The sequence below is a fragment of the Lithobates pipiens genome, unplaced genomic scaffold (genome assembly GCF_037356315.1).
Source record: "Lithobates pipiens isolate NorthernLeopardFrog02 unplaced genomic scaffold, aLitPip1_a1.2 Scaffold_10, whole genome shotgun sequence".
NCBI classification, from domain to species: Eukaryota; Metazoa; Chordata; class Amphibia; order Anura; family Ranidae; genus Lithobates; species Lithobates pipiens.
In genome coordinates this window covers 216,811,914-216,836,130 of record NW_027507686.1, presented here as the reverse complement: position 1 = coordinate 216,836,130, position 24,217 = coordinate 216,811,914, and the positions used below count along the sequence as shown (strand labels likewise).

At 41.4% G+C, this 24,217-nt stretch overlaps 1 protein-coding gene across 2 annotated transcripts in view; it reads right to left on the bottom strand.

The window, feature by feature from the left end:
- The window catches only part of SPI1 (Spi-1 proto-oncogene), a 108,797-nt gene extending 105,178 nt beyond the window's left edge, over positions 1–3,619 (bottom strand). The window contains exon 1 of one of the 2 annotated variants that reach the window (XM_077460990.1): positions 3,456–3,619. In XM_077460990.1, the coding sequence (XP_077317116.1) occupies positions 3,456–3,488 (33 nt within the window). In that variant the 5' untranslated portion in view covers positions 3,489–3,619. The remainder of the gene's footprint in view (positions 1–3,455) is intronic. The other variant, XM_077460985.1, reaches the window with a different exon arrangement.
- Between the last annotated feature and the right edge of the window lie 20,598 nt (positions 3,620–24,217).

The following is a 24,217-nucleotide window of genomic DNA, read 5'->3' as shown; positions in this document are numbered from 1 at the left end:
GGGGGGCAGTCAGTAAATGTACAGTGGGCCTCATCCCTTTTGGGGCCCATATGCAGGGCATACACTGAACACATGCCACTGGATCCATAGCAGGCTAGTTGAGAAATGCTGCAAAAATGGAGTATAAGACTCATCTTTGATATGAGGTTCCACCTTGCCTTGTTGCCTCTACTGGCTCCTTCCTTAGGCTGATCATCCATGCATTTGGTAGATTATCCCTCATTGCTTGGTTCATCGTTCAGGTACAAATTCCTCTGGCCCTTTTATTTCCACAAACAACCCTTTTTCGGTCTTGTACGTAGATAACTCCAATATGTAAATTACTTCTGACATATTTTCAAGCACTAGTATATTGAAAAATTATACATTTGGCTCATAGCAATTAAAGAACTCCATGAATAAGAGTATTAATTTCAGCCAAATAATAAGCCTGATACAGCCTGATCATTTCAATGGAAAAAGTGGGGTGCCTAAACAGCATTTCCAGGCAGTGCTAATGCAGCCCATAATTATCATTGTAGGCATCTACAAGTGCATGAAAATATATCTCAATCCTTAAAGTGTTACTAAACTCATAACAGTAAAATCAGTCTGTCTATGCAGTAAAGCATGCTTTCTATACCCACTGTGGAACCTATAGGTTTAATCCTGTGGCTTGTGTAAAAAAGCTGTTTAAAACTGTCTCCTCTGATTCTCTCCTCCTTTTACTGTCCCCAATCTATCTCCTGACAGTACAGAGCCTTGAGGGCACTCTGCACATGCTCAGTTTGGTGTGTATTTCTTGGTGACTATGGTCCCAACTGCCTTGAGCTCATTGACAAGATTCTCCCGTGTAGTTCTGGGCTGATTCCTCACCGTAGTCATGATCATTGAAACTCCACGAGGTGAGATCTTGCATGGAGCCCCAGACCGAGGGTGATTGACAGTTATTTAGTGTTTCTTCCAATTCGCAAATAATCGTACCAACTGTTGTCACCCTCTCACCAAGCTGCTTGGCGATGGTCTTGTACACCATTTTAGCCTTGAGTAGGTCTACAATCTTGTCCCTGACATCCTTGGACTGCTCTTAAGTCTTGGCCATGGTGGAGATATTGTAATCCGATTTATTGCTTCTGTGAACAGGTGTCTTTTATACAGGTAACAAGATGAGATTAGGAGCACTCCCTTTAAGAGAGTTTTCCTAATCTCAGCTTGTTATCTGTATAGAAGACACCTGTGAGCCAGAAATCTTGCTGATTGAGGGGATCAAATAATTATTTCACTCATTAAAATGCAAATCAATTCATAACCTATTTGAAATGCATTTTTCTGGATATTTTTGTTGTTGTTCTGTCTCTCACTATTAAAATAAACCTACATTAGAATTATAGACTGATCATTTCTTTGTCTGTTGGCAAACGTACAAAATCAGCAGGGGATCAAATACTTTTTTCCCTGACTGTATGACCAGCTTTACAGCTCCTACTAATCATCATCAATGTTGCAGTGAAGTTGAATGTCCCCAACTTTTATTAAGAACTGATATGCATATAAAGGCCTTTTTACTCTCCTTTCCTTTCATAGCTGCTAGTGTGATATAGAAGAATGAAAGGGTAAATATGACGCTACTATTATGATAAAGAAAGGCCTAATGTGGGAAGGGACATAATTCAGGTCCTCCATCCCTGCACTCTACTTACTTATATATACAGGATTCAGTACACCTGATGTATATGGGGTTTAAGTAAACCAAAGTGCAGTGTGGCAATTGGTTGGCACCCACAGCTGTCAGAAACCCAAATTCAATCAGCCAATGTTCAGTCGACAGTTTTCCACCTGACATCTTGTGCCGCGTACATATGACCGGACTTTCCAGCAGACTAGGTCCGACGGTCTTCACGACGGACTTTCGGCGGAGTTCCGATGAACCTTCCTGAATGAACGGACTTGCCCACACACCAACGGACTAAGTCCATTTGAAAGTCTGTTCGCTTTCAACGTGATGACGTAAGACGGGACTAAAAATGGAAGTTCAGTAGCCAGGAGACAATAGCTTCCCTTGCGTCGTATTTGGTCCGTCGGACCAGCATACAGACGAACGATTTTCCCTATAGGAATCGAGTCCTTCAGACAGATTTGAAACATGTTCTATTTCTAGGTCTGTCTGATTTTTTTTTTTTGAAAAATCAGATTATCCCACACACGATCGGATTGTCTGAGGGACTGATTCCAAGTCTGCTGGAAAGTCCGGTCCTGTGTACGCGGCATTTAGGTTTTCAAAGTGAATGAGGTTGGGCAGGAAGGTGCTAACGGGCCACCAATTAATTCTATATATGGGCAGCTTTATTGAGTCACACTTCAAGGGAAAAAATGTAAAATACAAAGGATTCCCTTAACCAGATCAAAAGGTAAATGCAACAATTTTTTTTACACTTTCATGAACTGAAAGAATAAGCTCAGTTCAGAATACAAATTCTGCATTTCAGTACTGACATTAAATTATATAATTTGGAACATTAGAGACATTTTTGTACTAAGATTGACACATTGCTGTGTTAACCCATGCAGGGTGCTTTAGGCTGCCTATAAGGCTGGATTCACACCTATGCATTTTTAGTGCATTTTGCATTTTGCAGAATTGCACTACAAAACGTGTTCCATAGGAAACCATTATAAAAGGACTGTAGTACAAATCTGCAAAAATGCAAAAAGCACTAAAAATGCATAGGTGTGAATCCAGCCTTGAACTGGATCTCTTGTCAAAGAATGACAGAATGATTGATCGCTCATATTCAATTATTATATATATATATAGATTTATTATATTATATATTATATTATATATATAGATTTATTATACAAATCTAAAGGATAAGCTAACAATTAGTAATTAGAAAAATTAAGAGTTTTTTATTTTCCCAGAATTTCAGCAGAAATTGCGGGAATTCAGCAACATTTCTCTTTTGGCAAAATGCATTGTAGTCAATGGAGAAGCCTTAATTAAGGACATTTTAGAGTTTTGTAAGGGTGCGAGGGGCTTTAAAAAGCTCCTAAACCCATTCTTATTCCAGAAAGACCCATTTTTAGAAAAAAAAGGACAAAAGAATAAAATAAAAAAATAACAAAAAAATTTGCATAACAATACACAAATAATACACCAAATAATGACCACACACACACGAAAGGAAAAAGCATAAATAAAAAGAACATTCAATGAATTGGACTAAGCTACTCTAAATACACTAAAAATACTCTCTAAATAAAGATAAAAAGTCAGTTTTGTTATTTTTTCAAGCAAATTTCACCTAAGCAGCTCAGTGAGTGAAAATGGAATCTCCGCCGATGGTGGAAGAGAAATTATTTTAGCTGAAATCATTCGCTCATTCCTATTAATATAATAAAAAAAACTGCCAATTATACACATCTATAATGGGCCACTTGCAAAAAGAGAAACTGATGAAAAGCTCTGTACTTACTTTATAGGAGACAACATTCCAAGAGCAGCTCATCCTGGCACATTGGTGGTCACTGGTCAGGCTCTGTAGACTAGCAGCTGTTCTACTATCTGTGCGTGCTCCAGGTAAAGCTGAAGGCCCAGACCAGCTATCTAGCTCCCTGTCTGTTACTCTCCGATGAAGTCTTCTTTTAAGGGGAAGTTTACTGACTTCTTTTATACTGCTGCAGAACACAACTTCTCCATGCTGTAAGTTCTTCTAATCTGTCCTAACAGATGTGTTATATACTGTATAGGTGACACCTTTATAATTGTGTGATGGGCACAAGAGCATTCAATAGGGTACAGAGAAATGTGCAGAAACCCATTGATGACCAATCAGCCATCACCTTTATTTGCCATGATTTTGTTAATGTACAGCAGTGTATCATTGTTGATATGGGTTACGGCGTCCTAGCTCTGTACAAAACAATAAATCTATCATATGTGGGATACAGCTAACAGCAGAAACTGCTTTAAGGTGGAGGGCCACCCTGAAAAAAAAAATACATTAAAAATTTGAAAAAAATCTGAAAAAAAAATGATTTTTTTTTTCCATAGTTTCATAGTTAGTAAGGTTGAATAAAGACACCAGTCCATCCTGAGTGAGTGTCTACAATTGTCCCTATCCCTGTACATTGCACACTCACATTGGTCCCTACCCTCAAGGAGCCCACAATCCAAGGTCCCCATTCATATACTAAGGCCAATTTTGGACAGAAGCCAATTAACCTACCTGCATGTCTTTGGATTGTGGGAGGAAACCGGAGTACCCAGAGGAAACCCACGCAGGCAGAACATGCAAACTCCAGGCAGGTAGTGTCATGGTTAGGTTTTGAACCAGTGACCCTTCTTACTGCTAGGTGAGAGTTCTAACCATTACACCACTGTGCTGCCCCACAGTGGTGGAAATGCCTGTTGCTAGGCACATCATCCTAATCTGCCTCTTCCTCCTCTGCGGAGATCTTCTGTCTTCTCTCCTCCGTGCGGCGTCTTCTGGGTAATGGGTCGCGCTGTGTTCTGGGAACTGTGTGTCCCAGAACACAGCGCGCCCCATTCATATGACGGCCTCCCTTCATTTGACTGCCGGCGGTCAGGAAGTAGTTAATGGGATAATAATGAAGCTGCTTTGCTAGTGATACTGATGGAGTTCTGCCAAACGTATTTTAAATGGCTTTTATTTTCTAGTCATATCAAGAATAATATTATTATGCTTTTTTTCTTTTTTTTTGGTCAAGTTACCACAACACCATTGTCCCATAGTTTTTAAGATCAAAGATACAACTATGTTGGTGTCCCTTGTTCATTTTACATTGTATTTTTTTAAATATAACTGCCTACTCCCAAACTGTCATTTGAAGTAAAGCACATAGCCAAGTATTATTCTACACAATATTTTTTATTGTGCATTAAAAAAATAAAATAATTTACATGCTATCTGCCAATAGAACTTAACCAAAAAGTACATTCTATGCATCCAAAAATATAGAAAATATACCAAATCAAATCATTATTCAACCAAAAAATAAAATAAAAGCTTCATGCATGTGTCCTGCTTCTTAATATAGGGGGTCAACAATTCCAAGAGTTAGTGAAAGCAGGGGTCCGTCATTCGGAGATAATTCCAAAAATCATCCGGATTATTCTCCTGGAGCTCCAGCAGCGAAGGCATATGACATAATTGGTCACGATTAATAAAGCAATCAATTTTTGGTCCAAGAAATCCTCCTCCTCCTGTTCCTGGATGGACTTGGGTCAAAGCAATAATTTGAAGGCCAATATTAAAATAACATGTTATCGCCTCCGATTTCGCAATATGTCTGGTTGACAAACGGCTGTTCAGAAACTAACTGAAAAGAGTGAAATGAAAAGCACAAATCAACACTCACCAAACTTCTACTAACGTTAAATTAGCAGAATGAGCCCAAAGGGTGGCGAATGACAATTGAACTTCCTCTTTATCAGCTCGTAGTAAGTCTAGTACGTCACTACGTTCGTGTTTGTTGGCCGACAATTGTGTGCCGTTTGTATGCAAGACAAGTTCCTGGCCAACACCCTTCGGACAAAAGTCTGATGTTTTGTCTGCAGAAAATTCAATTCTTTGTACGAGGTTTTAAGAACCAAAAAACAGAAAAAAAGTCCCTGGCTCTTTCCATAAAATGCACAGATGTGAACATAGGAAACCATATTAAATGGACTGTAGTGTTTATGCAAAACTGAAAGCGCACAAAAAAATGCATAAGTGTGAACCAGGTCTAAGCCCTTGTACACACAGTCAGACATTCCGACGGAAAATGTACTATCGGACCGCGTTGTCGGATAATCCGACTGTGTGTGTGGGCTCCATTGGACTGTTTCCGTCTGAATATCCAACGGACAAAGTTTTAGAGCTGGGCTATAAAACTTTCCGACAACATGATCCGATTGGACTTTGTCTGATTGTGTGTAGAGAATTCCGATCTGACAAAGTGCCACGCATGCTCAGATTAAATTCCTAGACCAAAGCTATTGGCTACTAGCCTGAACGTAGTCCCATCGTAACGAAATAACATCATCACGTTACCTACGATCGGATTTTCCGACAACTTTGTCCGACTGTGTGTATGCAACACAAGTTTCGAACAAAATCCGTCGGACAAAATCCGACGGATTTTGTTGTCGGAATGTCCAACCGTGTGTACAAGGGCTTACAGTATACTGTATTTTATAGCCTGTATGTGTTCCACACGCTCATGTGTGATTGAATTGAAGTGTATTGAATATGCTGAGCATACATGACAGTGTTGGCTTTTTTGCTGTATTGGTTGCTGAAAAAAACATCCTAAAATGCAATGATCGTTTGGGCCACTTGCATGCAGGTGTATAAATGTATGCTTGACATATGGTGGATTTTTTCTGCCAGAACTTGGCAGAAAAAATGCCTTTAAGTATGCATGTTTATACATGTATAGTATTGAGCATAAAATGCATTCCTAGTTGATCTCTGATATTATAGACATACATTAATTCACTCAAAAAACAAGATTTTACAGTATACTTTACACATCACAAATGTAAAGGGTAAGAATGACCTCAGCAGTTACTTCCCTATCACTGTAGCCATTAAAATATTCTCTTGTGCTAACTTTACATACAAACATTTTAAAGACCAGTGTAGAAACATTTCTAGTTTTTCTCAATACTGTGATGGAAAAGGCTTTATGGTCTTTACTCTGATGAGAACAATCCTGTGAATGACAAGCTGTAATGATTTCCAAAGGCTGGTCCTGGGTATTTGGCTGGATTCACACCTATGCATTTTTAATGCTTTTTGCATTTTGCAGATTTGCACTACAGAATTTGTTCCATAGGAAACCATGTTAAATGTTCTGTAGTGCAAATCTCCAAAATGCAAAAAGCACTAAAACTGCATAGGTGTGAATCCAGCCTTCAGCATTGGGTATCAGCATGTATGTTGGTGGTGGAAGAAGCTATTTAATTTGTCAAGAGAAATGTACTGCCTAGAAACTACATTGACTAGAATGTTAATTATTAGGGGAGGAATGTCAAATTCCTAAAGCGGAGTTCCACCCAAAAATGGAACTTCCACTTTAAGTGAAGGTGACCCCTGACATGCCACATTTGGCATATCATTTTTGGGGGAGGGGGGCAGATAACTTCTTTTTAGCGGCATCCAGTTCCAACTTCCTCCTGGGGCTCCATGGCACCGGAAGTAAGTTCACCTCTCCCCCTTCCCTCCCTGCAATCTTCTGGGACATGTCACAGGTCCCAGAAGATTGCCCGGCCATTCACAGTGCACAGCGCGGCTCACGCATGTACAATGCTGGTGCCGTGGAGAGGAGGGGGAGAGGAGTGGGGCTTCCTGTACCCCGCCTGCTGGACCGTGGGATAGGTGAGTGTCTGATTATTAAAAGTCAGCAGCTACAAGACTTTTCATTTTTTTTTTTCGGCGGAACTCCGCTTTGACTAAGAGGCAAACACAACTGACTAGATCTTTCATTAAAGGTCCGTGGCTTAAAGAAAGTGTCTTACACTTAGGCAGAAGTTCCCAAAATGTGGCCCATGGAATGGATGGGGACCTTTGTATGTCTTTACCTAGACCTTGGCATACTACTTCCCCCACTAACAACAATCTTAGGGCACGATTCTTACCACTCGCACCATTGATTGGACACGATTCTTCCCACTGACACCAATGATGGTTCACTATTCCTTCAACTGACACCGATGATGGGGCACTATTCCTTCAACTGACACCGATGATGGGGCACTATTCCTTCAACTGACACCGATGATGGGGCACTATTCCTTCAACTGACACCAATGATGGTTCACTATTTCTTCAACTGACACCAATGATGGGGCACTATTCCTTCAACTGACACCAATGATGGGGCACTATTTCTTCAACTGACACCAATGATGGGGCACTATTCCTTCAACTGACACCAATGATGGGGCACTATTCCTTCAACTGACACCAATGATGGGGCACTATTCCTTCAACTGACACCAATGATGGAGTCCTATTTCTTCCACTGACACCAACAATTAAGTCCTATTTGTAGCCCTGACAATATCATTGATACCAAAGTTTGGGCTCTCTTCCTTCTATTGACACCTAATGCCGTGTACACACGAGCGGACTGTATGGTGTACTTAGTCCGTCTAAACACATTTCAGCGGACAATCCGCTCGTGTGTGGGCTTCAGCGCACTTTTTCAGCGTGCAGACCGGCGTACTAAGTATTTCGGTTTTTTCGAAATTCTGTCCGTCGTACTTTGGTTTCAGCGGACAGTACGGTCGTCAGTATGCTAGTTCGACAGACTAAGAATGGCGCATGCCCAGAAAGGATTTACACGGCGGAAGGGTGCTTTGCTGTGTCTTGGACTTCCTATTTCTAGTCCCGTCGTACGTGCTGTACACGTCATCGTGCAAGCTTTCGACGGACTGTTTGTGCATCCGTGTGTGGTCAAGTCCGTTCAGTACAAAGTACGACGGACTGTCCGTTGGATTGTATGATGGACTAAGAATGCCATACAGTCCGCTCGTGTGTACGCGGCATTAGATAGAAAAGGTTTCCTTCTTTTACTGCTCAAATACCAGGCCATTTTGTAATCCTAAAATCACCAATCCTGAAACATTTTTTACTCCCACAGATGCTGGGGCATTTTCTACCTCCACTGGCCACAGTCTAGCTCCCCCTAAAATCTAAAGGACAGTGAAGTAGCCCTTTGTTTAGAATGTTTACAGCCCTGCAGATGGGCATTCTTGCCAAACAGCCACTTCAATTCAAACACATAGCTGCTCTAACATGTGTTTAAGTATAAAATGCAGCCTTTGACAAGAAAAAGCCTGCACAATGCAAAGCAGAGCAAATGCAGCCTCTGAACTCTTATGTACACTACTCTATTGCAGTACATGAGAATAAGTTGGCTTGAGTTTGACGTGCATTTAAAATCCATGACATATGCAGCACAATAGTGCCAGTATACATGAATGCAAGGTGTGCCGTGGTGCTGCAGTGATTAGTGGTAGTGGTGAAAGGTGGGTGTAGTCTTGGATAACCTGGATGCTTGTGTATCTCTACCACCAAAGGAGTCGCTGTTTTGTGATTTATCTGCACATCTGAAGATGACACGCGTCGCTCACCCAGCATTTACTGAAATACTTTGAGGTATTTCAAAGAATAGATTAGGTCAAGTATAACCAAAAAAAAGAAACAATTAGCAAATGTACTTATAAAAACAATCAATAGGACAATAACTTCACTGAGAAATATGGTTAAACACCTGCAGTATTCTGACTAACAGTAGTTAATAGAACTGAATTGAATTCACATAGCATCAGTATATAAAGACAGTCCCAAGTTGCTATAACAGTCCCTGTTTTTATAAACACTGGTTATAACCATGAAAGAAAGCATTGGCTGAATGAATGAATGAAATACTTGTATAGCGCACAATGCGAACTGAATCGCCTCTAGGCGCTGGCAAAGTTGGGGCAATGTTGGGGCAATATGAGAAAGTATAACAGTTTCCAACAAACAACAAATTAAAGGAGAAGTACAGCTAAAGCTCGTTTGGCTGTACTTCTCTTCTGTATCACAGGACTGCAGATCGTTCTGCACTCCTGTGACCCATTAAAGCCTGCTGTCGGCTGATGTTACAGAGCATATGGTTAGGATCCGACCCAACGTGCCCGATCCAGCACCCGGCCCAGCTTCCCAGCAAGCAGCCAAAGCCAGCCGCTCCCTCCACAGCCCAGTGAGCCTGGGGTGGGGTGGGGGGGTTGCAGAGAACCGGTAACTGACAGTCACTGGCTCTCTGCGCAGGGAGCTCTGAGAACTGAGCAATCTGCAGTGTTTGATCAATCAATTCTATGCCTTAGAGCAGGCAGGGGACAGATCCAACATCGGACTAATGCTGCATACACCTAGGAAAGTATGATTTAAAAAAGAAAAAAAAAATTCCCATACTTCTCCTTTAACCACTTAAAGTGTTTGTAACCCTAAAAAAAAAAAAAGAAAAAAAAAGGATCCTGTTACTTTAAAGCTTGCCATACAACGCAGTATTTGTGCTGTGTAATTTGGCCCCCTGTATCACCTAAAATACCTGGCTGACCCTGCCTAGCTATATCCTCCCCCCTGTAAACTGACTGGTTTATCTTGGCTGGTGTGCCCTGACACCGTGGTCAGTTCAAGTGTCTCTGTCATCCGCAGACCTGGTCTGTCCTCTCTCCCCAGTCCTCTCGCCCCCCTCCCTGCCTGTCAGCTCTTAGCAGTGCCTGCCCCCCCCCCCCCCCTCCCACTGCTGAACAAACTGTAAAAAAAACAAAATCCCCTCTGTTAGAAAGCTTCCAACATTGCAGTGTCTGTTCTTTTCAGTGTCTCTCAAAAAATATGCCAATTACTACCTGATTTCACAGCGCGGATCGGTGCTCACGTGTCTACTTGCTGCTCCCCTCCTCCTTGGCTGACGTCTCGTCTCTCTCCTCCTCTCCCCCCCTCCCCGACTGACATCTCGGCTCTCTTCTCCTCTCCTCCCAACTGACGTCAACACAAGATTCTCGGCCCCTCCCACTCTAGCTGTCAGATCGGGAGAGGAAGCAGTGAGGAGTCACGTGAGCCCGAGCGGTGCTGTGAATTCATGTAGAAATGGGCATCATTTTTTACAAAGGACATACACTGCAGCATAGGATGCTTTCTAACAGAGGGGATTGTGTGTAGATTGCTGTCAGGAACCATGAAACAGACAGAGACAGAAGTACAATAAAATCACACTTGTTTATTAATAAAAATAAAAAGGTAAACAGGAAAAAGCGTAGTCAAGCAAGCCAGAGTCCAGTAGCCAGATCGGGTAGTCAGCCAGTCCAAAGTTCATAAACCAGATCGGGTAATCAGCCAGTTCAGACGTCAGGGATCCAAGGAGAGCAACTGCAAGCAGGATGGAAGCCCGGAGGAATGTCAGCAAGCCTTCTTGAAACAGCAGGAGATGGTTCCTAGTGATGTGACCAAACGTGAAGGCAATGGAGAAATGAGCTGGAAGACTTTAAATAGGCAGGCCAGACGAGCATCATCGGGAACAGTAAGTAACTGTGGAGAGAGAAGAGAGCTGGCAATTAGCTGACAGCTGAGCGGCCAGCCCAGAAGAGGAAGGGCTAAGCCAGCCCTGACAAATACAAAGTGGCTTAACAACCACTTTAAGGTCTGCCCTATAGCAGTTTTACTGCTACAGGGTGGCACCTCTGTGCCGGATCTCATACATATAAGTGATCTGACTATTCTGGATAGGGGTGGTGCATTCGCACCGTCGCAGGCTTGCTCCCGCTGTGATCACACACCGCATTGCAAAGTAGTCTACTTAAAGATGGCTGCTGCACTTCTGCATTATTGAATTTTCAGTTTAACCCTGTCCACACTGCAGGAAGAAGTTCTGCATCAGCTACAGTCCAGTTTACAATTGGAACACAGCTTGTCACAAATAGTATCTGCTAAAAAAAAAAAAAAAGGAGGACTGTAAAGGGTGAATTCTAATTGTGATGGATATTAAACTTACATAAATAAAATGGCATGCCATTATCACAAATAATCCTTATTTTCCATTTTAATTGACACTACAACACAAAAAGATGCCTAAACATTTTGTGCAGTGTTTACTTCGTTTTTTTTGTTTGTTTTCACCATCTCGCACCCATATAATATATATGAAACTACAACCTGTATCCTAGACTATACCATACTAGGAACACATTCCAGCCTTGTGGTTTTCCGTGTAGACAAAGAAGTAGGATCAGATCACTCCAAGTCTTATCTCAATCAGACAGCTTCCTCCCCTAACCACAGAGACCCTCAGACACAAAGATGTAACTGCTGTGTAACCCACCTTATTGTACTCCTTTATAACCCTAACATATATTGTAGGGCTCCCATATGCCAGTTTGGGTAGAAGCCAGTTCACCCGTCAGAATGTTTTTGAGTTCTGAAAAGAAATCCATGTAAACGTAAAGTGGACCTGAGTTCTTAAAAGTGAATATTTGCTATGTTATAATGAACATTTAAGATGGCCATACACATATAGATTTTTTTCTGTTCAGCCTCTAGACCAGTGGTCTCCAAACGGCAGCTGTCCTCTTCTTGCTTTTATCCGGTTCTTGGTGCACTATAACTCACACTGATACAAAGGCATTATTCCTTCTACTGACACCAATGATGGATCACTATTTCTCCCACTGACACCAAAGATTCAGCACTATACTTCAAATAGACACTGATGATGGAGTACTATTCCTTCCACCACCACCAATGATGGGACACTATTACTCCCTTTGACACCAACCTTTGGGCGCTATTTCTTCTACTGGAGCCAACAATGGGCACTATTCATCCTGCTGTCACCAATGAAGGGATAATATTCTTCCCACTTACACTAATGAAGGGGCACAATTCCTTCCACTGAGACTAACAAAGGCCACTATTCCTCCCGCTGACACCAATGATGGTACTATACCTCCCACTTACACTAATGAAGGGGCTTTATTGCGTCTATTCACACCAATGATGGGGCATTATTCCTTTCACTGAGACCAACAACGGGCACTAATATCCATACTAACACAAACACAAAGTTAAAACAGAACTAAACCCTCCTATTCTTAAAAGTGAAGAAAGCTGCCAAATTAGCCTCCATGGGCATCCGCAGGTAGGGGCAAGGGGGGTCAAGTGCCCCCCCCCCCCCTGGAATCAGGGATGAGATCTTAAATTCAACACAGTTCCATTGCTGTTGGGGTGCAGGCAGCCCACATCTGTGTGCAAGCCGCCAGTGGGGTGACACCATCAAGGTTCTGCCAAGCCCCCCTATCATTGTAGTGTGACTCCGGGCTCTTTTCTGTGCTCAGTCCAGCAGAGAACTCGGCGGCGGTGCTATCAGGTTTCCCCTGGTCACCCCCCCCCCCCCCTTTCTCCTGTCAGGGAGAAGAGACGACGGCCAGGTTCCTCGCCCAGCTTCCTGCCCGCTCCGTTCCTTTCCTATTGGCCATAACTGAGGGCCAATCAAAAGAAGACTAGGAGAGAATCATGGGACATGTAGTCCCAAAGATTGGCGGCACCATTTTCCACAGGGAGGAGGATACAGCTCGATCAAGAGAGAGATTAAGATACTGTAGCCTGGGAAAAAAGCTGAGGGAGTGCTACAGAAAAAAGAACAAGGAGTGTGCTGGGCAGAAGCCAGAAAGAGAGAGAGAGATCTGCGCTGCCCAGCGCCACCAGAGAGAGAACTACACTGCCCCATGCCACCAGAGAGAGCCATGCTGTCCAGCACCACCAGAGAGAGCCATGCTGCCCAGCACCACCAGAGAGAGAACTACACTGCCCCATGCCACCAGAGAGAGCCATGCTGTCCAGCACCACCAGAGAGAGCCATGCTGCCCAGCACCACCAGAGAGAGAAAGACTGAGTCACTGCCAGGGTACAGACATGCTGCACTACTGACCAGAGTCGTCCCCCAGGGTGAGTGAGCGATCGTCCAGCCGGAGGGATCACTGGTGTTGTTTCGCTGGGTCTGGTAAGAGGGCCTGTTGGCCAGTATCCATTACTTATCCTAGGGTCTGCAGTCTCTGACCATGATAATGTGATAATGACATTGTCGAAAAGGGGCGGCGCATGGGTGACCCTAAAATTATGCCCCCCCTTGAAAAATGTTCTGCGGACGCCCATGTTAGCCTCTGCTTGATCTGTAGTTGCAATTTTGCTACACGTTTGATCAGATAGACACCAGCCAATTGATGGCTTGAAGCTCAAGTCAGAGCATGCCTTGAAAGCAGCTGTTTTGAAAAACAGTTAAATCAATGGGTTTAGTTCCGCTTCAAGTTTTCATTACTGTATGTGCACTTGGACGACATTTTTAATTTGTTTCATGGTATAAAAAAATAAATAAAAATGAAACACATTCCTTTGCTCCTGTGATTAGATTGCTGATTTTTCCTGGAGTATGCATAGAGCTTGAAGGCACATTAGAGACATCCCTCGCAATAGGAGTTTTATCTACAGTGCCTTGAAAAAGTATTCATATGTTACAACCAAAAACTTAAATGTATTTTATTGAAATTTTATGTGATAGACCAACACAAAGTGGCACATAATTGTGAAGTGGAAGGAGCCAATACTTTGTAGAACCACCTTTCACTGCAATTACAGCTGAAAACCCTTTTTTGGGATGTCTCTACCAGCTTTGCACATCTAGAGAGTGAATTTTTTACCCATTCTGCTTTGCAAAATAGCTCAAACTCCGTCAGATTGGATGGAGAGCGTCTGTGAACAGCAATTTTCAAGTCTTTCCACCAATTCTGAATTGGATTTAGGTCTGAACTTTCTAACACCGAACACGAGGTGACGTTTAGCGTGTCGCTCATCCCTACGTGTTTTGCAACAAAATTGCATCATCCAGGGGCGACACGCTAAACCTCACCTCGTGTTCGGTGTCCAGGCAGGACGGGTTTGTCCGTGTGCGTCCGGCTGGCGAGACGGACTTAAGGCTTTGAAACTTCAACTGTATTGTAAGTGTTATTTTATATTTCTTAAGTTTTTATAATAAAGGGTTTTACACTATTGGAGCTCTATCTCTCTTTCATGGTGCACATCTTGAGCCTTCCAAACATATGAGAGGCATCCTATGAAAACTTATCCAGTTACTCACAGATGAAAATGGTGGTGCAAGGCGAGTAATAAGGATTCCTTCGAAGTGGGGGATGATTACATACCTATATGCTCATCCTGATCCTCTGTAGTGGGGGGTCATGAAGTTCCGGTAAGAAGTGATTTTAGACATATGGTGGTGGACTGAACACTTTTCGTTTATGGAGGATCCCATTTGTACCTAATCCATTATAGCTGGACTTTTTCTTTGTTTATTAATTTGTTTGCTCATAGAGACTTTTTGTGCTTATGGGGTGTTTTTCAGATTTGACTACCTGATATATATTACATCACTGGACACTAAGTTTGTGGTCCGCCCACCTAAGGGTAGGGCAGGGAATAGTAATCACACTAATTGTCTTTATATTTTGGTATACACAGCTCCCCCACCAGTTGGGGGTAGAATAGTATTGTATTTTCATTGTTATTCTTTTTTGTTTATTTATAGTGCACTCAGCGCGGCTTATTATTTTTTCTATTTTGTTTATTTCTGTAATTATGTGATACAGCTAAGCCGCAGCTGAACTCAGTCCTTTGAAATTAATTTGTTATATATTGTCTATTCACCTTAGCGCAGTTTGATTTTCTTCTTTTTTCTAATACTTTTTTAAGGCACTGTACGTATAGCGAGATGCTTTCATGTCGCTTGCCCACACAAAGGGATGCCGGGGCTGTAGTTTGTCACATTACAACATTGATTAGATGATGTGATTTTAGTAAGGACACACTCTTCTACTTAGCTATTACTTCCACAAAGTGCTGACAATGCATGTACAGTATGTATCAGTATCTGCAGGCGGTCCTGTCAATATGGAATCGTTTGAATGGCACTTGCATGCTCCTAATGTCAACTTTTAATCTGCAGAATGTGTTATATGCTATGTATTTGTATTCAGTTGCATATGTTTAGTCTCATAATCCAAAATAATCCTGGCATTAGATTGCTCACATAGTTTACATGGAAACATTCAATGGCATAGCTGATTTAGTTATGTACCGCAGCTCACTAAAAGGTCAACATCTGAGAATTAAAAAGACAAGCTGGTCCATAATATTAAGGAAATCAAAAGGAGGATTTCCATATTATAGTTTTTTACAGACATAATCATTTTGGAGCAATGTAAGTAATAGTGGTAAAAAAGCCTATAGCTACTGTAATGCCACGTACACACGATCAGAATATTGGTCGGAAAAAGCTCTGATGGTTTTCCCGACTGAATTCCGACGGGATTTCGCTCAAGCTGTCTTGCATACACACGGTCACACCAAATTCCGACCGGCAAGAGCGCGGTGACATACAACACGTACGACGGGACTAGAAAAAGGAAGTTCAATACCCAGTAGCCAATAGCTTCCATTTCTTAGTTGAATCTGAGCATGCGTGGGTTTTTGCGCGTCGGAATTGCATACACACGATCGGAATTTCTGATTTTTCTGTCGGGAAAATTGAGAACCTGCTCTCAAATTTTTGCTGGTGGGAATTCGGCCAGCTAAATTCCGATAGAGCATACACACGGTCGCATTTTCCAATGAAAAGCTCTCCTCTGTCTTTTGCTGGCTGAAATTCTGATCGCGTGTACGTGGCATTAGAAGAACTTCCTGGAAATGCGAAGGAGACATAGCTCCATCCTACTGCTCACCTTCTGGTCTATCGAAGAGTGGCAAGGAGACTTTTAGCCACCTATAGCAGCAAAAAGCCACAAATGTGCAGCACTGATATGCACTGTTGACTTGTGTCCTTTACCAAGTAATGGCACCCAGTGGCAGAACTATATAGGTAGGCTTAGGTGGATCACTCCATACATACACTGTCTGTAGGGAAATAAGTCGTTGATAGTTCTTTCCCCCACCATAACAATGGACACAAGTCAACAGCACAGGTTCACTCTGCACACTTGATTTCAGTTACATCCTATCATTGTGCGTGTGAGCTAGTGAGATTGTGAAATAGTACTGAGGCCGATAATGTTTTAAGTCACTCAGAAAACTCTTCCAGATTGTTTGAATGCCATTGGACTGCATTACCCAGTGGTTTCTTATATGTCTTCAAAACAATGGCAGCCAGATGTGTGCCTTGAGTAGCAAAGTCCACCTACCTGCTATTGCTATTATAACATAATGGTTGCAGATTTTCATGCATTAGAAGGAAATGAAGGGCATAGAATAGACATCTCCAGGGAGCTATCTTAAGATGTAAGAAGCCAGTTTTAGTGAATTAATGACTGACAACAGTAGGTCTATGTCATGGAGGACACAGGTCAAAGCCATTGATTTTTTTTGGAGGGGGATGTGTTTTTGATAAGTATTTTGTTTAAAACCTTTAAACCAATGATAATGGCTGAGAGCAATCAGTGTTGTTCTTTGCCATATGCTTTTAGTTTCCAGGCCCACCCCCTCGATCTCTTTTATTGCGGGGTTGGGGTGGTTCGGCCCCGCTTTGCGCCGATGCCCAGCCCCAAGCGCCAGCACTTTTGACGTCACATTGACGCCGTGTGCTGGCGTTGTTGTTTACGTCCCTGGCGTGCATGTGATGGAGGTAGCGGTGGCCTATATTAGGCGTTTGCCGCCTGTTTATGGTTGCTTCTGGCCCCTCCCTCCTAGCACGATCTGGCGTGACGTTGGTGGGACCTTGCTGGAGGGTGGGTCAGTACACGCAATCTCTAGTTTTCCACGGACTTCACTTCTATGCACCCTGGTCCACAAATCTTTTTATTTTTCACGGTTTGGTGTTCGTCACACTTATGGTTATTTACTGTTGATCCCTGACTATTTTGGTGGAGTGTTCCTCTTCTTTCTTAGTCCCTGCACTGTTTTAGCATGTCTCCATTGGTGGCTGGGTTCCATTATCTTTTCTTTTTCTTTTCATCGCCTCACTTTTCTTCCTTCTTTCCTTTGTACTTTGGGAGTGCTTTCTATACTTCCATCTTACTCACCATCACTTATCAATATTATTATTACTCTCATTCCAGCTACCCTCTCGGGTTTCTAATCTACACTAGTCTCTTTAGGGCCATTTCCTCAATCACTATCTTCATACGTGGTTCCTGGTCTGCTCCGCCTCGTTGCCGCTTGGTCACCTCCTCAGCTCTCGGGATGATGTTCAGCCTCCCATGGGTGCCTCCCACCCATTGAACAGCATCTTATATGCCTTAATACAATCATACTATCTACCTATGGGTAAGAGTGTTAGGACTAAGGTTTTTGCTCCTCCTCTCCCTGTTGTAATTAATAACCATTAATTACTCATTTATATTATTATATTTTAGGCTCTTCCAATAAACTGCTCCTGATGAGTGGACCATCTTCCATGAAATGTGTCAAGCCTATATACTTGCTGCCATGCCACAGCATTATTGTATTCACCATGGGTGCTTAATACTTGAGTCATTAAGCCTACTATGCTTTTATCTTATTTATTTACATGTTGGGTGTAGTGTTGATGTTATTATCATTGATCAGGTGATACATTGTCTACTATGCTACTATTTATTAATAATGTGATTTAATAATACTATGTTTTATTGTGTATCATATGTATGGACTACAATGTTTGTATCATCAAATGCACTATGCTCCCATGGGGTATTAATAAATATCCATCTTTTTTACTTTATGTTATTGATTCATTATGCCCTAGTGTTGTGTTTCATGTAAAGTCCCAATTGCCCCTCTTGCCCCCATTTCCCATTCTGATTTCAGACTACTACAACAGAAATTTGGGGGTCTTCCTTTGATATAAATAAAGGCACAGTGGGGTTCCTCATAACTTAGAGTGCCCTTCATTAACACCCTCCTACAGTAGCAGATGTTCTGGAAATGTTGGCCGTACGCAGAGCACACAGCCAAATCTCCTGTTTTCCATAATAATAACATTTCCGTCTTAATGATATAATATTTTAGCTTACATTTCAACCCATTCATCCCAATGAACAAACATGACCATCCTACTTATGTTCTCAGTTCCATCAGCCTGACTGCCTTCACACCAGCCAGCATGGCCTTTTATTATCACAAAAGCTTTCACAAACAGGAAGTGCAGATTCTAGCCAATCACTTCTTACATGGGAAGTGACATCACAGAAAATGACATAAATTAAAGGGGAGGGCACTCATAAGAGGAAGAGCACACGCCCCCTTTTAGCCAGCATGCAGCCCAGCCAATACTGTTTCAAAGTAAACAGTATCTAGTAAGCTCATTCTACTGGTTCTTACAGGCTTGAGACAATCTGCGAGGACATTGCTACTGGTGTTGTCAATATACGGTGCAAATATATTAACAAGGCAGATACCAATGTCCTCTTATTAAAGCAGACATGTATCCAAAAGGGATAACGTAGCCACACAGAGATAAAATAATATGTTTATCTCGTTATGTGGACTTTGCTTCTCTAATGTGCATAGTCATTTGAAGGCAAGAAGCCCAGCGCATTGCGCTTGGTACCTACAAACCAACAAACATCCACAGACACAGAGAACATGTCTCAAATCCCATGAGAAGGTTTTCATACTGACCGTTTTTTTTACCACTGGTCTCGATTTAACCCAAGTCCGCTCTGCTAGAGTGCTCCTCGATTAAACCAGACACAGGGAGACAGATGACAATCTATAAAACACACATCCTAGAATAAAATGTTCACATAAATGTTATACAATCAAATTTCCACAACACAGAGTAGATGGATATTGCAAGTTCCAGATGTATAAGTTCTTTCTTATGGTGCAATTCACATCAGTGGAGTTTGCAAAAAAATATAAACTGCATATATATATTGTATATATGTATTTTTAAAGCTCTGCATGTGATGAGTAAGGGTAAAATTCCATATTTTAAATCCTTGCAGTGGTTTTCTGCTCTGACCAAACACCACTTCCCTTTTTTGGAGGTCTAATTGCATAACTGTATCGAGATGAGTCAGAGAGCTGGTCTCCCCCTCTCCCCTCCCCATAGTACCCCTTCCCAACATCTACAACTATTCAGAGAATTCTTTTTTTGGGCTGCTGAGTTAGGCTGTCGGTAGTTTTCTCAGGATTTTTATTGGATTTATACCTAAAATCTTTAGTAGTATGTATAGATTTATTTACTGTAGATTAAATTGGTTTAAAAAAAATACAATTTTGCTGAAGTGGAAACTCAATTTTGCTTATTGGGTTGCTTAGGACAAAATTTGCATTAAAAATACCTTTAATTACTTTAGCGGGTATGTGTTTAGGGGTATGTAAGGTAGTTTACTTTTTATTTTTCTTTAGATTTTTATATTTTCCTGTTCTGTGTGTATTTGAATATGACTTCTTTACATGTTTTATATTATTTGATTTTTTTCACTTTTTTTTTCTGTAAAAATATTGAATAATAATGCTAATGGGGGGCCATTTTGTGGGACAAGAACAGGTCCAGGATAGTTAAAAAGAACTTCCGTTGCATATTGACTATTACACACAAACAACACCTTAAAGCAGTCCATCCTTTAAAATTGAAGGTCTGTTTATTGAGGGTCCTATCCCCTCAAAGTCAAATCGCCTACAAAGGCATTTTAAAAATAAGGCTATTGCAAAAGAAAAAAAAAGGTGGTGGGGTGACATCACAATGCTTTACTGCTGCCTCCTTGGAAAGCTGGGGCTTATAACCCTAAGGAGTGTGCTTCAGCTCACTGCAATGATACAATCTAGGGATTTCAAGCACCAGACTTTCTCATGATGACGCCATCTGCACCTTCTAAAATCTTCCTATTTTCACAATAGCTCTATTTTTAATACTTTTTAGTAAAGAGATTTGACATTTGGAGGCTTTCAATAGAGTGAATCTTTCATCTTCATAGAAAGCCCTCTTTAAATTTGCCTTTGACATTACACCAAAATAGCTAAATTGCTGTGAAATATCCCAATTTTTAGAAATATTTCAGGGAAATTAAAACTCAAAAAGTAGTTGTAAAAATAGAACGCTACGTAAGCTCCCCTAAAATATTTTCCTGAGCCCAATCTCTTCTCTCCCCTGTTCTCACAGAAGGCTCAGCAGCAAACCATTGGCTCCTGCTGCTGTCCATCAAATCTTGTGAGGAGGGAGCAGGGGGCAGGGCTGAGATGCATTGTGTGTGTCAACAGATGCACACAGTGTGGCTGGGGATCAAGGCCACATGAGTGCCCTCATAGCACGTGGCTTGCTATGGGGGCAATCATTGCACAGAGCAAGTAATATGACATGTTTATTATTTTAGCGAGAAAAAAAACAAAACATTTTACAATAATTTTAATTTTGATTGTAGACCCCACTGGACCCCAAACCAAGTTAAGGCCGTTCCACGCCAAAGTCTTCCAGTAATAAATTGACTGCTGTAGGCCAAAGCAACACAGTTATGTGGCCTGTGGTGCTGTAGTACCATGTCTATGCTGGCACTGATATTAAAGTATGTATAAATCCTAACAATGAACTTACCTTCTTTGCTGCCTGGTAGATAGAATTACACTTGGAAATTTTGAGAGGAAAAGAAGAAGAGGACAACCAGCTGTATGACAACTGCATACAGTCACAAATATATGAGCATGCCTTTGCAAAAAAACTAAAAAAAAGCCAGGTTATTTTGGAGAAACTCTATCCCAATTGCCAGTAGTCAACATCAACATGATGATAATACAGATTATAAAGACTAATACAGATAATAAAAGGGTCATTATTTACAAGCAGTTTGTATACCAATAGAAGAACAACCTAGATGATGTTTTGTACAAAAATAAGCACGGAATTTCCTCCCAAAAAAAGAAAATTAAATATGCTTATAAATACTTTTTTTGCTGCTTTTTTCCATGTCACATGACCTTCTTTCTTTACCATGTAGTGCCCAGGCAATGGGTAGGACCAAGCTACAGTGCATCACTGGGGCAGGCAAAGCATAGTAAAACCAAAATAGAATGCCATGATAAATATCAATGACAGCAAGGCCCCCTTGTGAAGTCAAAGTCAATGAAAGCTCTTATTTTCCCCAGCAAGCATTACTACCGATTGTTTAGGAAGCTGAGAATCCGATTAGTATTGTAAATTGTAGACATTACTTTTATTTTTTAATATTGTCTCTACTATAGGCACAAGCAGAGGCAATGCTGTAGACGGCAGATAAACCGGCAAATCGCTGCCACTGCTAGCAAGGATGAAGTCTCTGGCAGAATCAACAGGTATTTTCAGGAAATTTCAATATAAAAAAATATATATTTGTATGATAGCAACAACATGTCTTGGGAGGGGAGGTCAAAGGCGGATGGGGATGATCTATATTGTAAGCTGTAACGTGTTGCTGATTTTTAAGACTATAGCTCAGTAATTAAAGACATATCAACCTGTGAAAATGGTATAGGGTAATAAGAAAATAGCTTTGGGAAAAACTGGGTGCGACTAAATTGTTTAAAGCCTGTGTGGGTTTCCTCTGGTACTATGGTTTCCTCCCACACTCCAAAAACATGCTGGTGGGTTAATTGGCTCCTGTCTAAATTGGCCCTAGTATGTGTATGTATGAATGTGAGTTAGGGATCTTAGATTGTAAGCTCCTTGAGGGCAGGGACTGATGTGAATGTATATTATATATGTAAAGCGCTGCGTAAATTGATGGTGCTATATGAGAACCTGTAATTAATAATAAATACATAATAAAGTGGTTGTAAACCTTTCCATATACCCAGTGAAGTAACCGGCTTCAGGTGGAAGGAATGCAGAAGGAAGGAATGACCGGAGTCCAAAAAAATGAAAATCTTGGTGGGAGATAGATTATTGAAGGCCTGAGAACATATAGGTTGAGCCAATGCTTTTCAAGGAATTGCCTCCTTCAGGGCTGTTGGTACATGCTAACAGATGAACGGACTCTGCAGTAGGAACATAATTCTTTGTGATGGCAAATGCCGGCTTGTAAAAAGCAGAACAAGAGAAGTGCTACTGTGCAGAGTCCATACATACAGAATAGGAACAGATACTGAGAATTATACCCCACATTATACAGGACAGGGGAAGTGGTACTGTGCAGTGTCTATACATACAGAATAAGAACAGATACTGAGAATTACACTCAACATACAGGACAAGAGAAGTGCTACTGTGCAGAGTTCAGACATACAGAATAGGAACAGATACTGAGGATTACACCTCACATACAGGGCAGGAGAAGTGGTACTGTGCAGAGTCTATACATAAAGCATAAGAAAAGATACTGAGAATTATACCCTGCATACAGGAAAAGACAAGTGGTACTGTGCAAAGTCCATACATACAGAGGAAGAACATATACTGAGAATTACATTCAGCACACAGAACAAGAGAAGTGCTACTGTGCAGAGTCCATACATACAGAATAAAAACAGATACTGGGAATTACACCCAGCAAACAGGTCAAGAAAAGTGCTACTGTGCAAAGTCCATTCATACAGAATAGGAACAGATACTAAGAATTACACCCAGCATACAGGACAGGAGAGGTAGTACTGTACAGAGCCTATACATACAGAATAAGAACAGATACTGAGAATTACATCCAGCATAAAGAACAAGAGAAGTGTTACTGTGCAGAGTCCATACATACAGAATGAGAACACATACTGAGAATTACACCCAGCATAAAAGACAAGAGAAGTGCTACTGTGCAGAGTCCATATATACTGAAGAAGAACAGACACCAAGAATTACACCCAGCATACAGAAGAAATAAAACAGTACTATGCTATGTTTACATACAAAGATCTAAATCAGATTTCTATCCAGTGTGTTTTGTATAAAAAAGGAATAATACTATGAAAAGTCCATGTCTAAATGTTGTCAGACTTTTAGCCCTTGTACACACGGTCGGACATTCCGACAACAAAATCCGTCGGATTTTGTCCAACGGATTTTGTCCGAAACTTGTGTTGCATACACACGGTCGGACAAAGTTGTCGGAAAATCCGATCGTACGTAACGTGATGACGTTATTTCGTTACGACGGGACTACGTTCAGGCTAGTAGCCAATAGCTTTGGTCTAGGAATTTGATCTGAGCATGCGTGGCACTTTGTCCGATCGGAATTCTCTACACACAGTCGGACAAAGTCCGATCGGATCATGTTGTCAGAAAGTTTTATAGCCCAGCTCTAAAACTATTATAGATATTCCGACGGAAACAGTCCGATGGAGCCCACACACAGTCGGATTATCCCACAACACGGTCCGATAGGACATTTTCTGTCGGAAAGGTCTGACCGTGTGTACAAGGGCTAAGAAACAGTGGGGATAATTTACTATAGCGCTGCAACGCTGATTACTGCTAATTACCGCAAATTAGAGCTAATCACGCTAATTAGTGCTAAAACGGTATTCACTATAGAGCTGTTAAAAAAAATACTCCCAAAATCGCATTTACTATAGTTCCCTGAAACCTAACAGCACCCAAACCCTTACTCTGCTAAAACCTGGAGTAGTGCACATGGAAATAATTTTAGAGCATGATATAATTGCCTAAATGGTACTGAAATATGCGGTATAATATTTAAGGATAATCTGCTTTTAAACTGCGTGAAAAAGAGTTGAAATATCTTTAAAAGTCTGGG